General features: G+C 40.3%; 2 protein-coding genes across 2 annotated transcripts; one reads left to right on the plus strand and one right to left on the minus strand.

Annotated features, from left to right (window-relative positions):
* Positions 1-410: 410 nt before the first annotated feature.
* Positions 411-4,648, plus strand: LOC102211802 (retinol dehydrogenase 10-B-like). Its single transcript, XM_005741395.2, has 5 exons — positions 411-1,273; positions 2,517-2,615; positions 2,737-2,882; positions 2,984-3,115; positions 4,321-4,648. Exons 1-5 carry the CDS (start codon positions 824-826, stop codon positions 4,439-4,441), a joined length of 948 nt encoding a protein of 315 aa, XP_005741452.1. The 5' UTR covers positions 411-823; the 3' UTR covers positions 4,442-4,648.
* cse1l (CSE1 chromosome segregation 1-like (yeast)) lies at positions 4,644-15,290 on the minus strand. The gene is made up of 25 exons (XM_005741394.1): positions 15,134-15,290; positions 14,222-14,314; positions 13,923-14,065; positions 13,324-13,425; positions 13,077-13,222; positions 12,894-12,984; positions 12,694-12,801; positions 12,415-12,507; positions 12,160-12,327; positions 11,944-12,073; positions 11,761-11,826; positions 11,395-11,597; positions 11,205-11,289; positions 10,941-11,002; positions 10,679-10,815; positions 9,201-9,304; positions 8,990-9,087; positions 8,746-8,896; positions 8,446-8,654; positions 8,087-8,184; positions 7,888-7,973; positions 7,717-7,798; positions 7,200-7,346; positions 5,429-5,660; positions 4,644-5,303 (listed from the first exon to the last, which is right to left on the minus strand). Exons 2-25 carry the CDS (start codon positions 14,304-14,306, stop codon positions 5,214-5,216), a joined length of 2,916 nt encoding a protein of 971 aa, XP_005741451.1. The 5' UTR covers positions 14,307-14,314; positions 15,134-15,290; the 3' UTR covers positions 4,644-5,213.
* Between the last annotated feature and the right edge of the window lie 508 nt (positions 15,291-15,798).

The raw sequence follows: 15,798 nt of genomic DNA on the forward strand, positions 1-15,798 counted from the left end.
TAGTAACTGTGACACGTTTAAACTAAAGGTTATAAGTCGCACTTTGAAATAAGACCCTGTTTATTTATTATAAGGAGGACAGATTTTTTTTCTTTTACCTCAAAATGTATAATTAGAAAATAGTCATAATAATTAATACTTTTAAAATATTTTTAATAAATAAAATAAAAATATATAAAGTTAAACTCTTAAAATATTTCATTTAAATGAAATACAAAAATAAAATCTACACTTGAAATAATAAACATTTTGTGAACTTACAAAACTGCACAGCCTGCTTGATGAGGCTTCCGTGCACGTTTGTTGATTGGTTACGTCATGACTTCGAGGTCAGCTGTCTTCTTCGCCAAGTGTTTGCATTGTAACACCTATTCCGATGGTCATAAACCGTATTGTATTAAAATGACCGAAAGCAACAGTGAGACTACTAAAACGTTTATATGAGCAGATTCCCCCCGAAAACTTTTTGATTCTAAACTACGATGAAAACATGAACCCAAAACTAAAATAACAGCTCAGAAAGTAAAAGACTGCAATAACTCTGGGTCCACTGAGTGTTATCGTAATCCCTGCCTCAATCCCACAGCCGCTCTTTATAAGTGTATTCAAGCGAGTCACTCAGCTCTTCATTTATCAAACAAAAAGCTGCTCTATTGGCGGCCGCCATCAGCCGACCGTCCTATAATCCGGCACAGTTACATAAAACAAGCCTCCAACCCCAACGTCACACGGAGAGGTAACTACACTCCAAAGCTTGGCATTCTTTTTTGTGTGACTCGTTGGCTTCTCCTGGACGCAGAAGCAGCAGGTGTGTCAAAGCGTCATGATTGTGTTAGTAGACTTGTTGCTGATGCTAATCGACCTAACCGGCTCTATCCTGAGTGCCATCCTGCAGACTTTCCTTCGGCCGAGGCTTAAATGCATCGATGGGGAACTGTGTCTGATCACGGGAGCCGGGGGGGCGCTGGGTCGGCTGTTCGCCCTGGAGTTTGCCAAAGAGGGGGCCCACCTGGTGCTGTGGGACTGCAACGCGGCTGCCAACGAGCAGACTGCCAGGCTGGTGCGAGAACTGGGCGTCCGGGTGCACACCTACACGGTGGACCTGTCCAAGCGTCGGAACATTTACGAGACAGCGAACCGGGTGAGAGCGGAGGTCGGGCATGTCTCCATAATGGTCAACAACGCAGGCGTAGTGGCTGGACGGAGGCTGCTGGACTGTCCGGATGAGCTTCTGGAGAGGACTCTGCTGGTGAACTGCCACGCGCTTTTCTGGGTGAGAGCTGATGCTTTTTTAACGCACACATTCTTGAGCCACCACTTTAAAGAAAAAAAATTAATGGGCGATCCACCGGTCTCACAGGAGTTATGTAACACCCATTTAGTGTCCTCCTCGCTGGTTCCGGTTGGACTTGTGCACTGATGTGTCATAATGATGATCATAACTCATGTACACATATAAATAAAAACACGCTACAAGCCAGCATCAAGTTAGGTACGTGATCCTGCTTTCGAGCCTCCTAAAGCCTCAATCTCCTGCTCATAAAATAAGTGACAATAAGCGGATTTGCGTAAAATCGACGAGAGACAAACGGTGGGCGGCTTTTCTCTTTATTGTTATCAAATAAGCTACACCTGATCCGTCAAATGAGACTTGTTTCTCTCTGGTTTCTCTCCTGTTTCCACGTGTTAGCTTTTATTCCAAGTTTCACTGTTTGAATACATATTCATAGCACAAATATAGTATCAGTTAAAGTCATAAAGCTGTGAAACATCGACAATGTCCCATTTTCAGTTTTCAAAACCAAGATCCTCCAAACAATAAAACCAACCTTCATGTGCATATTCCCATATCTTCGTAGGTTTTGGGGGGTTGGTATGTAAATACACAAGCTATTTTACACTAAAGCCTACCTGGAGTCAACTATTTTTCTCTGCATGTCTAATCAAGAGTTCATTTGCCATTAATAGCCTTTCTTTGGGAATGTCCTCACTTGACTTTTTGCCCCATTAAATGGCTTTTAAAGCATTCTTAAATTACATTTAAAAGGAGCTTCTGTGCAAGTTTGCAGCTCCATATTTTTATTGTTGGACTTTGTAATTGTCTTGTGAACTTGGCCTGATGCAGCCTGACGGTTCCTCGTCTGTCTTAAACAAGCCCTTTTAGCTCCTATATGTTTAAGTCCTCTGTCTTTTAGCATACTTTGCTCCAGAGCTGTGTGCAGGTACTGATGTCTCTCTCTCTATGATGTCACACAGAGCCAAATGCCCAAAAAACAGTGTGAGAAAGGTAATTTATAACAGTCTGGAGTCTGGGTACTTACTTCTAAATATCATCACTGCACGAGATCAAAATAAGGAAAAGCACAATAATTCCACTTTAATTTCTGAAAAGTTGTAGACACATAAAGTATGCAAATCAGATTTTGAGCTTTAAGCAAAGGTTTATGGTTCCTGGCCCCCATGATAAGCTTTACTGCTTCACTTACTGCTGCAACCTTCCTAATTTCACCCAACAGATGACGAAAGCGTTCCTGCCACGGATGAAAGAACAAAATCATGGCCACATCGTGACCGTCGCCAGTGCACTTGGACTGTTCAGCACTGCCTGCGTTGAGGTACACTGCAAAGAACTGTTCGAGCACAAACTTAACAGAAATACTTTCCAAAGCGTATGTTAACTGACCCGACAACTCATTTAAAGGCTCCTCTCTCTGGTCTTTCTACTTCCCTCTACAGGATTACTGTGCTAGTAAATTTGGAGCTGTTGGATTCCACGAGTCACTGACACATGAGTTGATAGCAGAAGACCTGAATGGCATCAAAACCACTTTAGTATGTCCTTATATTGTAGACACAGGGATGTTCGCAGGCTGTGAAATCAGGTGAGATGCAATTATTCACAACTGGAGCTTGCTGGGTGGTAATAATGAAGTAAAGCTGCATTTCAGTATGTTCTTTAATGCCTCTGTATTGCATTTACCAGGAAAGAGCTTCGCAGCATAATTCCACCTCTTGAGCCTCTCTACACTGTGCAGCAGTCTATGAAAGCCATCCTAGCAGAACAGCAGATGATCTGCATTCCTCGTCTTATGTACATCCCCTTTCTTGCAAGAGCGTAAGTACTAAGTGGATTATATGACATGATCAGCTGCTTTTACCAAGGCTTAAATTAATATGGGGCTTTTGTTTTCCATTTCTTGATGGATGTACAATAGAGCATGTTAGCTCATATAAGTACTTGGGCATCTATATTGACACAATGATGTTTTTTTTTTGTTTTTTTAATGTGAAAAATTGCCTCATAGGCGCAGATTGTTTGGCGTAAGCTCTAAAGTTTACTTACAGTAAAGTCAAAATCAACAATTGAGAAACGGGTAAAAATTGCCATGAAAATCATAGGAAACAAAGAACACCGGTCTCCCAAACCAAAATATGAGAAAGCTGTTGTTCATCAGGTTCAGAAAATTGTTGATGATCCATCCCATTTCCCTTTTCAAGAGTTATTTCTCTCATGGAGACTGTATAGAGCACTGATGTCAAACTTATTTTGAATGAGATGATGATCTAAATAGGGCGGGGCCAGTGAGGCTATCCTGTCTGCTACTGAAAACAGTTAAACTACACATTTAATCCCTGAGACGTCTCGTTCCTCAGATTTTCTACATGATAAAGAAATGCTTCTGTAGTAAATGAAAGAAATCAGTTAGCATGACTCTTTGGGGTTAAACTGTCAGAGAAAAATGTGTAAAAAAACAAAACAAAAAAACAGCTGTGGTAGCTCATTGCAGACACTGTGCTATAATTTAAAAAAACGAAGTTTCTGTTACTTTACGGGAAATATCCTACTGTGGACACATTGTGAAAATTTGGCTGTCTTTTAATTGCTTATCTTTTACTTCATTATTTTATCAGCATGAAAAAGCTGTTAAACCTATTCAAATGCAGTTTAAAGGTCAGAAACTCGTGCCCTTCTTCACATTTTCCAAAGCTGCCAATAGTGGATCAGATTGGAGCCTTTGCTGGGCCGATTAAGCCCCTTGGGCCTTATGCTTGACTCCTGGTATAAAGCAACCAACTGTAAAGCAAACCGCTATAAGCACTTAGTCCTCTCAAAATCTATTGTACTTCTAAATAAAGGCTTGGAACAGTTTAAAAGGTCTGGAATTTATCACAGCGTACCTGAATGTTTGCTGGAGTTGCATTACAGGAAAGAGGTTTAATTTTTGTTGGTTTTTGTGTGTGCAGCCATTCAGCACTGCATACCCAAGAGGAAAAGAAATCCCAGTTTTAAAACAAAGTTCATTCTTTTTTTCCTTCTAGCTTACTACCTTGGGAGGCAAATGTTGCAACGTATCGCTTCATGGGAGGCGACAAGTGCATGCTACCATTCATCAAGAACATTGAAATGAAGACCTCCAACGGCCATACCAAATTGTGCTAACGTTTCTGATGGTGTCTTTCTAATATTCTGTGAAAATCTGCTTACATTCGTTTTTTCCAGGACTTCCCAAAGGCAAAATTGTATGAAGCAATTTGTCATGAATGCTGAGCTGCTTAAGTATCCACTGCTGATGCTAAAGGGCCTCGCAAATGAAATAAAAACAATTCATAACAGTGTGGATAGAATAGCGACTGCAGTGATAACAGATCCATACTAGTGCCTCTTTTTATTCACATTAACAAACAGTGCAGAAACAACAAAGACATTAACAAATAAAGGGAAACATGCAACAGAAAAATATTAAGCTTTATGTTTGAGCCACAGACTACAGCCTCATAACCGTAAAAAGGAAGTCAAACATACAAAAGAAATGATTTAAACCCTCCTGTTTGAAATACATGTTCAGCGTCCCACACGTTCAATTTCTTTTATTTATTTTTACATCTGCTGCTGTTGCTGATGTTTTTGAAATAAACTGGTAAGTGCTTCACAACCTGACATTCAAATCCTTGTTAGCCTTTATCACATGAAAAGAAAAAGGCCCAGATATCTTAAAGTAATTCAGTTTTGGTCGTGTTCCTTTTTTCCTTTTCTTAAAAGAAAAACCTTAAAATGACTTCCATTGGAGTACACACCCTGAATTCAGGCAAAATTTACTTCTCTGGTAAATCCATTTAACTTTCAGGTCTCGAGTTCAACTGAAGCAGGTCTGTCATGTGACCGAGGGGTCATTGTGGCTATTCCTGCAGGGTACTGAGATTTTGCTTTGGTTTTAAACCAGCTGCACAGTAGCCGCCTGTAAGTAGCCCTGCAGGAACTGGAGAGCTTCTGCATTCAGACTCGTGCTCAGCATTGAAGGAACCTGCACAGAGGGGGAGGGGGGGTACAATGTTTATCAATATGGTTTCCAAAGTGACAATTCTTGGATTCCAAACACATTGAATCAAACCAGAAAAAGAACAAAACTGCCTGCATTTGTGAACTTACCCTTCCAGGGCAGGCAGTAGAAAGCTTGTGCAGTGACTGGGCCAGCAGGATTTTTGGATTGCCAACAGCATCTCCAATTGGGTCGTGCTCCTTCTTCCCGGCAAAGGCCAGCTGTGAGAAGGCAGTCTGATAGCCCGGTGTGTCTTCGATGTCAATGAAGTGCTCATCGTCTGGGATGCTGTCGTCTTCAGGAAGCTCAAAGAAACCGATGAGGGCCTGGAGCAGTGGGGTCCTGAAGAGATACAATAACTCGTCTTTGTTTTACTCAGGACAACAAATAAACATTGGTATCTACTAATATGTAATATTCCCAGCAGCCATCTCCCCAAGGAGGAACAGGAGGAGTGCTGTGGGTTACGTGTGCGTGTTTGTGGTCCCAAATCCTTTAGTGGGACCTTTGCTTACATCCCAGCATCATCTGGCATTTTCCAGAGAACACCTGAAGTGCAAGGAGCCCATTATTTCCCATAGCATCTTCAGACTCATGTGCTCAGTGTGAACTAGGGCTGCCACAATTTGTCGACTACTCACGATTACGTCAACTATCAAAATCGTCAAAGATTAATTTAATAGTCATCTGAAGCTTTGTAAGATCCTGAAAGATGCAGGAATAAGTAGCAGGATTTAAGAGTGTAATAACGGACTGAAACAGAAGAAGGCAGCACTGCATGTACAAGGATGCCAGCTGCTGTTAAACCCCGAAGAAGAAAAATGAGTCTCCGGTATCGTAGCGTGTCCAAATTCAGGGGCCGCATCTTTTGGAGGCCACATTTGTTGGCCGATTACGTTACAGCAACGCAAGGAAGGCTGTCCAAATTCAAAGACTCCTCCAAATTTGTCCTTCATTTCCAGTTTCCAACAATGGTGGCAGCTACTGAGTTTTAATATTACTCTTTCTTGGTCACAAAATAAAGTTTTAACTTATTTTCAGGTGAGAATGTAGCTGTGTGAACTTTAAATATCTGCTTGGTTTATTAAGACACCAGATTTTTGCACAAGTGCTCCGATGTTTTTGGAGACACCTGTTACCCACTAGCTCGATAGCTAGCCGGGGGTTCAAGCCTCACTAGAGCCGGCGAGAACAAACTCCCGGCACATTGTTTTCAGATCCCCGCTCAGATCTTCTGCTACTCAGGTTAAACACTTGGATAACTTAAAAATATTTTTGTTTGGCTTTTGTCAGTATTTTACTGAGAAAACGGTTGGCTGAGATTAAAGTTATAATTTTCACACAGCTGAATAAACAGAAAACAGAGAAGGGATTAAACAGAAGTGTGAGATGGTAGAATATACTCCAGTGTCCTGTTATATTTTAGATAGCAAGGAGCAGACGGCTGAGTTTATTAAACTCCACCGAGACAATCTGCAAATTTCATTAAAGGTTTAATCATCTTTTTAGTCTTTTTAGTTAGCACAAACCTTAAACACTTTAACCTGTAAGCTAATGATAGTTACATAAGAGCAGATGCATGCTGGTGCAATAAACTTTACGTTTTATGTCCAGGGGATGCATGATCTGATTAGTCGACTATCAAAATAATTGTTTGTGGCAGCCCTAGTGTGAACCTGCTCTCTTTGTAGATGAAGTGGATTTAGAGCGGTTTATACTGTAGTTCCTAACTGGACAAGCTGACGTCCCTGAAGTTTAACTGATTTTGGGTTACTGTAATATAATGATCCACTGTCCACTTCAATCTCAGGCAGTGTAAATGAAAAGTGTGCATTGCTGCTGTGTAAAGTTTTTAAATGTTCGAGCTTCATGTTTTCTTACCAGAGTTTCGTGTACTCCGTGTCCATCATTGCAGGACACTCAGTGAGGATCTTTGTAATGCCAACAGCACAGATCTTTTTCTCGACTGGTCCAGACACCTTCTGAACCTCTGGAATAACAATTTTCTCCAGCACCATACCAAACATTCTGCAACACAAAGTCAGTGAATTTAATACACTTTCAAATCGGTCTTTGGTTTGAAATTAAATTACAGCTACTGGTAACTACTGCACTCTATAATCACACACACACACTTTGCAATGTCATCACTTCAGTCAACTATAGTTTTAATTTTTCCATAAGCACCAGAGCTAGTGAAGAAACTAAAAGAGGTGCATGATTAATTAAGTTTTGACATAAGTGTTACTTTTAAAATAGATCAGCAAAAATTGTGCGTCTTTGCAGTAAGTTTGAAAGCCATCAAATTAGCTTATCAACAGAACTTGTAGCTTCTTTTGTGCAACTGATGGATCAAACAACATTTTGTTTTGGGGTTTGGTTTTTTTGGAACACTTACTTTGGCTGGATGCTGTCAAAAATCTCCTGAAGTGCTATAGCTCCATATTTGACACAATACAAATTGACAAACACCAGGAAACCTATGAGAGGGGAGATAAAAAGGTTCAGTCGCTGGCACTGCTGGAGTAGATTAAAGCTTGAATGTTGCTAATGGTAATGGTATACTAACTCTTGATGAACTTGGTGGTTTTGGAACCTTGTAGCCTCTGGAAGAGCAAAATGAAGATCTGTTTCCTGTACTGAATGAGTGATTCTCTGGCAAAAGAAAGGGAAAACATTAACAACAGCAAAAACCAAAAACCTAAACATTTTTTGCCAAAGACAACACTTTAGAAATGAACCACTGAGGAGAAGATTTATCAGCTTACGGGGGCATGTGCTCTATGATACTGTTGAGAAGGTAAAATCCTTGATGATCATTGGCCTTGGATGCTATAAGCTTTTGGAAAACTCCAAGCAAGCCAGGCTGAGGAAAAAAGTCGACAAACAATAAGAAAAACATGCCATCTTTTTTGCCGAGTAAGAAAACGAGAATCAGAAGAAAACTTGTATAGTTATTTTACTGATTAGCAATTAAAGTACCCGGTTGAGCTAGATTTTAAATTAGTCATCTTCTGGCCAAAAATAAATAAATATTGAAAAAAAAATAACTTGTAAATATAAAATTTAAAAGTATTTGTTCACGAAATTTCAGTGAAGGAGGAGGAGGAGGTTGTGCCATACTCACTATTTTATCAGCAGCAGACCTAGCAATAGTTTCACCTCCCTTCTCCAGGTAAGCCTGAAGGAGGCGCACCAGAGGGGGGATGTTCCCTGTTCGTTCCCAAAGTACAGGCTGCAGCAAATGAGGGAATAAGGCCATATAGGAGGCGGGAATAGAGTTAGAGTGGATCTCTAGGAGGAGAGACATCACCTGGAACACATATGGAAGAAACTCTGCAAAAGAAGACGGATAAAGATGTTGAGTTGTCCCTAAAGAGGCACCAACTGTGTTTTAACACAATCTACACTTAAATAACTGACGTACCCTGAACATCGTTCTGGAGGATCTCCGTGAAGACGGGGAAGAGTGCTTCCTCAAAACTGCTGACTGTAGCGGGGTTCGCCTTGCAGGTGATGCGGACAGACAGGCACAGGGACTCAAACAGGTAGTGGTTAAAGTGAGGTTTGCTGGGATTCTGAAAGCAGACGAAACATTTTTCAATACTTGATGCGTTTCCCCTCAAAACAAATCTATCTGTATATATAAGTACTAACAAACATTGTGTTACCTTGCTGACTTGGAGAAGCTTATGAGTGAGCTGACCAATCAGCGTAGGGATGTAGGGAACAATGGACTCCTGCAGCAGGGAGAAGCTGCGCATGATGGCTTTGAAAATGAAACGAAAAAAATTAACATGCACAATTAGGCTATGTTATTAACTTTGGACTTCGTGTGACAGTGAGTGAGGAGCATTTAGATAACAGGCAAATCAGGCTCACCTTTCATAATGTATTCATTTTCTGCAGAACCAGGAAAAGCCAGTGCCTTGAACAAGTTGTTGAGCAGCTGTTCAGTAAAGGGTGCCATCTCTGCAGCAGTGATACTGATAACACACAAAGAAGAAGACTGACTGCACTTTGGAATCCTTTCATCTTACAGTTTAATACTAAATGGATGGAGAAAACGATACTAACAGGCAATATAGCCACTACTAGGCATGAGTGCTCACAACATTACAGGATTAATACACAGTTTTCCCCTTTAATGATTGAGACAACATTCTAATGAGAATAAATGCTCTTTATTGCAAAGGAAAAAATTAAGTTAATATTAAAATTTACTTCACTAACAGGGTTTGACATACATTTGCGGCTATAACAGACCTGTAATTGTACATATACTCTTCCTCATCACATCTGTTTTTGATACCAAGATGGTGATGGCAGAAACTCTTATTAAGGCTTCAGTACAGACTTCAGAAAACAGTGAGTATTGAGTAGTGAGCTGATAACTAGTCGCTGTAAGCTTTACCTCAGCAAACAATGATCAAAACAGTCCCTAGTTTGACGTTAGTTACCTTTAACTATCACCAAACATGATGCAACACATTAAAATCTGTTCTTTCCTGGCATTGTGCAAACTTACATCCACACCATAGGCCATGAAAACGGATTAATCTCCCCACAGAATTAGGGTTGACATTTCCAGGATTTTCCCCAAAATGCTCCACCCTAAATGTCCATGACTTTTGCAGGCTTTTTACAACTGTAGAAACTCTGGCGTTACATTTGGGAAATGTAAACCTTCTTATATGCTGCTTTTAACATGCAGCTTTATTTCATAGATCAGTCCAACTCATTAACCACTAATTTAAATTTATGTTCTGTATCACTTGTTTGTTTGTTTTTTAACTAAAGAAATGGCGATGGACAAAATGGGACTATAGAGTCTTGCATTGTGTGTGCACTAAAGATGGCACTGCTTAAAAACAATTGGTGTTATAACCAATTTGCACCAACACAATTTGCAGTGCACTCTTTTCTGCTCCTTTCTCGGGTTAAAAAGCCAAAACATCCCCACAGCAGTCCTCTGACCTCCCTTTGTTCTCTGCGTTTTGAGCCTTGGGCCGTGTCTGCTGGGGTGTCTTCTTTGGTAACGCCATTGCTCGAGTTTTAATCAACATTTTTTACTTTCGGTTTTTTCTATTATCCCTCTCACACTTTCAACATACTGGGGCATACAGCTACAGTAACACGTCCTGCTGCCAGATGCTTCTCCTATGCTCTGTGCTGCATGCATCAATTTAACCCAACATGGCTCTATTGACATGACTGGTTCAGCATTATTGTCACTATAATTGGCCTTTTGTGTTGCCTATCAAAACATGGATGGAAAGAAGTTCCATTAACTTTGCCTTACATGTCTATCAAAGATGATAATTATTATTCTATGTGTTACAATATTATTTGATACTTACAGTGTTGTGTTGTTGGGTCCCCTCATAGTGAACAGTCTCTCCAAAGCATGTGCAGCATAAGTGTGCTCCACTGTGCTCTCTGCCTGCAGGTGAGTTATTAGTAGAGGGACTGCCTGCAGCAGCTGCTCTTTAGGAAGCTAAAGACAAAAAAAAAAAAAAAAAAAAAGAGGAAAAAAGAAGATAGAAGCACTCTCGGTATTGGATTTTTTTTTTCTGAAACTGAGCTGGTCATTGGGGAGGGAAAAAAAGCAGGAAGTCATACCTGGCTTCTGAAGATCATGACATACTTGATGGCATCAGCCTTCAGCACTGGGAACTCATTAACTACAATGAAAATGACATGAAGAAAATTCACATTTTCGTTTGTAAATGGCAGAACATTTACACAATATCTCAAAATCTTTAGGATCTCAAAATGAATAGTATCTCTATCATCCAGCTGGTTACAGAGGAATAAATGTGAAGAAACTGCTGTATCGCACAGGCATTGGCACATTAAGATGTGAAGTATTAGCAGTTTTCTTACCATTGGGGGATTTTAAATCAGGGAGAATGTGGTTCACAAAGAACTCTGTCAGATTCACCAGTTCGTTGGCTTGTGTTATTCCATGCTGTTTGGATAAGATAAAGGATTTCACATTTAACACAAATGTTTTAGCAGTTACATATGATATACATCAAATTCAATAACTATGGAGTGCGTATGTCAACCACACCTTTTGTGTCTGGGCTTTCGATGCCAGCGATGTGACCAAATAGATAGCAGCATCCTTGTGTTTCCAGTTCTCCCGAGGTGTCTTGGCGTACTCGGCCAGCATCGAGTTCACGTAGCCAGAGAAGATTGCTGTGACTGGTCCCTCAAAAAATTTACAAAGTCCTCTCACCAAATCACACGCAGCCCTACGGCGAGTGTCGATGTCTGAGAAAGGATGGCAAAATAGGATTATCATCAAGCATTTTGATAAAATGTTTTATAACAACTATATAACATCATTATACGTTTTTAAGATCATTTTAAATTAAGTAAAAAGCAAAACTTTTTTCATTCAAATTTAATTTAAGAGATGGTGATGCATTTTTACCAGATCCCTCCAGGTCTCTTCGGATGTACTCCTCTGAGTTATCTTCAAAGGCCTCCTCATCCGCACCTAATCCGACATTAAATGTCAATCTGGTCAGTGACACTCAGCACATAAGCATGTGTGTATCCAAGCAAGCAACGCCCTGAATCTCTAAGCACTTCCAGGTGTAATTTGATGGCTTACTTCTGAACTCCATGTTGGGCACAATGACCTTCTCACAAATGCTTGTGAGTGTATTCTGGTCCTCAAACAGATGCTTATAGTGTGGCCTTTCACAGACCGATGCCAAGAACTGGATAGCATTGCTTACGAGCTGCAACAAAGACAAGGTGAACTGTAAGTATGGGCTAAGTGAACTTCAAAAATAACAGAAACACAGTCAGGTCTCACTGTTCTCACCAGGTCATATTTGACTTCCTGGCCAGTAGAAACTAGAAGGTTCCAGATTGCAGTAACAAAGCGTGGCAGGTATGGCTGAAATTCCTCATCGTACTTCTGAGCATAAAGAGCCGCATTGTCACAGATCTGAGACTTCAGCAGCTCCAGGAGACCTGCCTCCTCCTCATCCTGGGAGACGCACACAAATGTCAGAAACACTTTTGCAATAAGTGATTAAACTATGTTGCAGTAAATGTAAAGGAGAAGATAACTCACATCTGTTTGTAAAAGTTTATTATCCAAAGTCAGTAGGCCATGGAAATTGGTCATCCAGGTTTCCATATTGTCCTCAAAAAACTCTGGAAGGTCCTGTGTGACACGGCAGAGTTTACTTACAGTGCACATGAATAAATTCCTAAACAGACTGAAGCTAACCAGATGTTACTGGCAACATAGTAGTGCTACCTTTTTTGTAACTATCCTGATTTATCAATAATTACTATACAACTACATTAAATTCTTTTTTTTAATATATTATTATTTCAAAGAACTGACCTGAAAGTTAAGACTGTAGAAAAGCTTGGCGATAAGTGTGAGTGATGAGAAGAGGACCTTCAAGGCATTGACATCTGTAGCATGAGTTTGACACAGCTCGATTGTGGCCTGCAACAAAGACGGATGTATTCCTAAACCTTGTTTAAAAGTTTTATTTTGTTAGGTGTTACATAACATTTGGTTTAATGGCGATAACAAACCTTGAATAGTTCAGTCAGAGGTAGAGCAAACGTGTCCAGAACCAATTTTATCTCAGACCAAAGCTCATTTGACTTGAACTCATGGCGATACCTTAAAAAGAAGAAAAGGTGCAGAACACATTAAATTGTTTTATGAAAACAGATTCATAAAAGATTTTAAAATCACTGAGAAGAGAGTTCTACCTCTTGAAGAGTGAATGTGCAGTGCGCAGCACACCGTTGATGATGTGGAAATCTCCACTTCTGAAGCGAGTCACCATCTCTGTTAGAAGGTCTGGCCATTTTTGTGGAAAGTCTTCACGTCCTATGATGCTGATGGCATCACTTAACTGTGAAGACAGATTGGACACATGAGTAGGAGTGAATTTATGGATATTCTTCCTTTGCTTTAAAGTACACCTTTTAGGGACAATGGCGTGTTGGGACGCACCTGTTTCTGAATCTGTTCCGGGCTGCTCAGCATCAAATTTACAATGTTTGCTTTTATTGCCGTTCGGTCAGGATCAGAGATTTTGTTGGGTTCATCTTCAACCTGTGAGTAAACAAACCACAGAATTAGGCCAGCATAAACAAACCTGCTCACAGGTGTTAAATTGTATTACACACAAACTTTTCGAGAACCTCAGCAGACACATGACAAAATCAAAACAATTATTAATGGAATAAAGAGGAAAAAAATCTTAATCTAGATCACTACAACCGATCAGCTTTATACTGTGCTGTTAAAGTGCTGAATACACTGCCTATGTAGTGCCATGCCGGTGTAAATGAATGGCAATGCATTTTTAACTGCCCCCACCCCTGGACTGCGAAGCTGAAGGGCTTATGCCACACTGCTAACACTGAGGTATTTTATGTGCATGGGAGAGACAAAGGAGACTGTTTCTTTCAGTTTAGCAAGCAGATAACAAAAGTGAACTCTAACAATTTCAAATGGACCTGGGTTCAATGATAACACAGTGTATTTCTATTCAAAGATGTGTGCAGAGAAAAACACTTTCAATCAGGCTGTTATTCAGCAAGACTCACAATTCTCCAGTTTCTCTTTATATAATTTTTGAATGTCACAGCAGCACAGACGCGGATCACGTTGTCCTGGGACTTCTCCAGCAACGTGAGAAGTAACAGTGGATAGTTCTGGTTTCCTTCTACAGATTCAAGAAACTTTTCAGCTGTAAGGGAGGAAAAAAAATGTTGTAAAGGAAGTATTAGAGTAAATATTAGAGTAAATGAAGTAAATAAATTATTCATAGCTCAATAAATAAGTGAACAACAACATTCATTGTAAACTCCTTTTTGATATGCAAGCTGTCATTAGAGTGTATTACCAGGACGTCTGACTGTTGGATCTGGGTCGAGGGTTTTTCTTAGGAACTCAGTCAGGGTCTGTAGGTTAGCATCATTCAGCTCCATGATCAAAACTACAAGGGAGTGGAAAAAAGACTGAAAGAGTAAATTACTGAAAAACAAAAAGTGCGTTGCAAGAGACTAAATGCAGTACCTCATATAGGTTGACAACATGTAACGATCTAACTAAATCTACAACATTTTTAGCAATGCCTTAAAACCTGTGCATTGTTTCCAGCAAAATAACATAAAAGTTCCCATGTGCATACGTAATTTGACTTGATTTGATTGAAAGCCGTTTCATTGCTCTAACAACCCAACTTAACTCTTGACTCCTAAGTTTACAGTGTGTCTGCTAGGCTAAATCATTCATGCATTCATTTTAGCCTGGTAGCAGCTAAGCACTATAGACTGCCAATGCCAGATTGAGGTAATGTAGCCATAATTTGGCACCGCTGCTGACTCCAGATCGGTTTATGCGGCGTAGCGTCTGAGCTAGCAGGCTAAAGGCTGTCTAGTCTCCTGCGAGTTTTAATATAAGCACATGGCCGTCGCAGATTCGCATGTATTGGACAGTATGCAAGGTCTACGTTATATTAAACCATTTCATCACTGTCCCGAACAAAGCAAAAAGGGGGAAAAAAAGCATATTCAAAGCAAGATGGAAAGCAGGATCTCGATTCCAGTGAATAGACTGATCCAGCAGCCGGTCCTGTCCAAGTCATCCAGCTACAGTTAGCACTAGCTTGCTAATGTGTTTGCTGCTAACCATAAAGTTAGCTAATTTCCGAACAATATAAATTTCCTCTTAAGTTATTGAACCGTAACAAATGTCAGACACTGAATTAACTGTCACTGAATACCACAACTGTTAAAGCAGTGGGACGCCTTACCGTGATAGTTAGTTTAATTTAGGATGGGATGGAGAGCCACCACAAGTCGTACAGACGTACCGCTTCCCGAGCCAGCTTTCAAATACCTTGAGTAAAAGGAACTGCGCGGTTAGAGTACTGCGCAAGCGCAGATGTCACGCCAACGTCGTAAGGCACGCCCCTTGTCTAGGTTTAAGTGTAGCAGTACTAAACGGTTATTTATTTAAATGTTCCTGTTGAGGTGGAAGTCGGGGTGGGTTTAAAAAAAATCCATTTTGGCTTGAATAACGCAACATAGATTCATTAAATCCTAAATCTATTTTTAAATATAAATGTATTATGCCAGAAATGCCTGAATTCCAACAACCACCAAACAGCTAAAACAACAAATAAGAGCAGGTAAATGGATTCCGCAAAAAGATATAAACACAATACGCGGACCCGACACATCAGTGAGATGTAGGCTGTCACTCGATGGCACGTAGGTTACTGACATGCCGTCGGGGTTGGAAGCCTCATTCTGATGCTCCAACAAAAGTTCACTGAATCAGAAGCAAAAGAAGATCAAAACTACGCTTCACATTTGATAAATATCGTCATTAATCCCCTCTTACTTTTGCTGTTTTGCTTCCACCACGATGAAAATCACACTTCCTGCACATCTCTCTCTCTCTCGGTATACTTCA

This window comes from Pundamilia nyererei, unplaced genomic scaffold (assembly GCF_000239375.1).
Source record: "Pundamilia nyererei isolate P.nyererei 1_Seehausen unplaced genomic scaffold, PunNye1.0 scaffold00110, whole genome shotgun sequence".
NCBI lineage: Eukaryota > Metazoa > Chordata > Actinopteri > Cichliformes > Cichlidae > Pundamilia > Pundamilia nyererei.

Bases quoted from the DNA above. Each gene is read 5' to 3' on its own strand.
- LOC102211802 (XM_005741395.2), top strand. From the start codon at position 824: ATGATTGTGTTAGTAGACTTGTTGCTGATGCTAATCGACCTAACCGGC. The intron at 1,274-2,516 runs GTGAGAGCTGAT...TTCACCCAACAG, and splicing joins ACTGCCACGCGCTTTTCTGG to ATGACGAAAGCGTTCCTGCC. The intron at 3,116-4,320 runs GTAAGTACTAAG...TTTTCCTTCTAG, and splicing joins ATCCCCTTTCTTGCAAGAGC to CTTACTACCTTGGGAGGCAA.
- cse1l (XM_005741394.1), bottom strand. From the start codon at position 14,306: ATGGAGCTGAATGATGCTAACCTACAGACCCTGACTGAGTTCCTAAGA. The intron at 12,802-12,893 runs GTTTGTTATCGC...TCTTTGTTGCAG, and splicing joins CTCTGACTGAACTATTCAAG to GCCACAATCGAGCTGTGTCA. The intron at 7,799-7,887 runs GTTAGTATACCA...CCCCTCTCATAG, and splicing joins AACCACCAAGTTCATCAAGA to GTTTCCTGGTGTTTGTCAAT.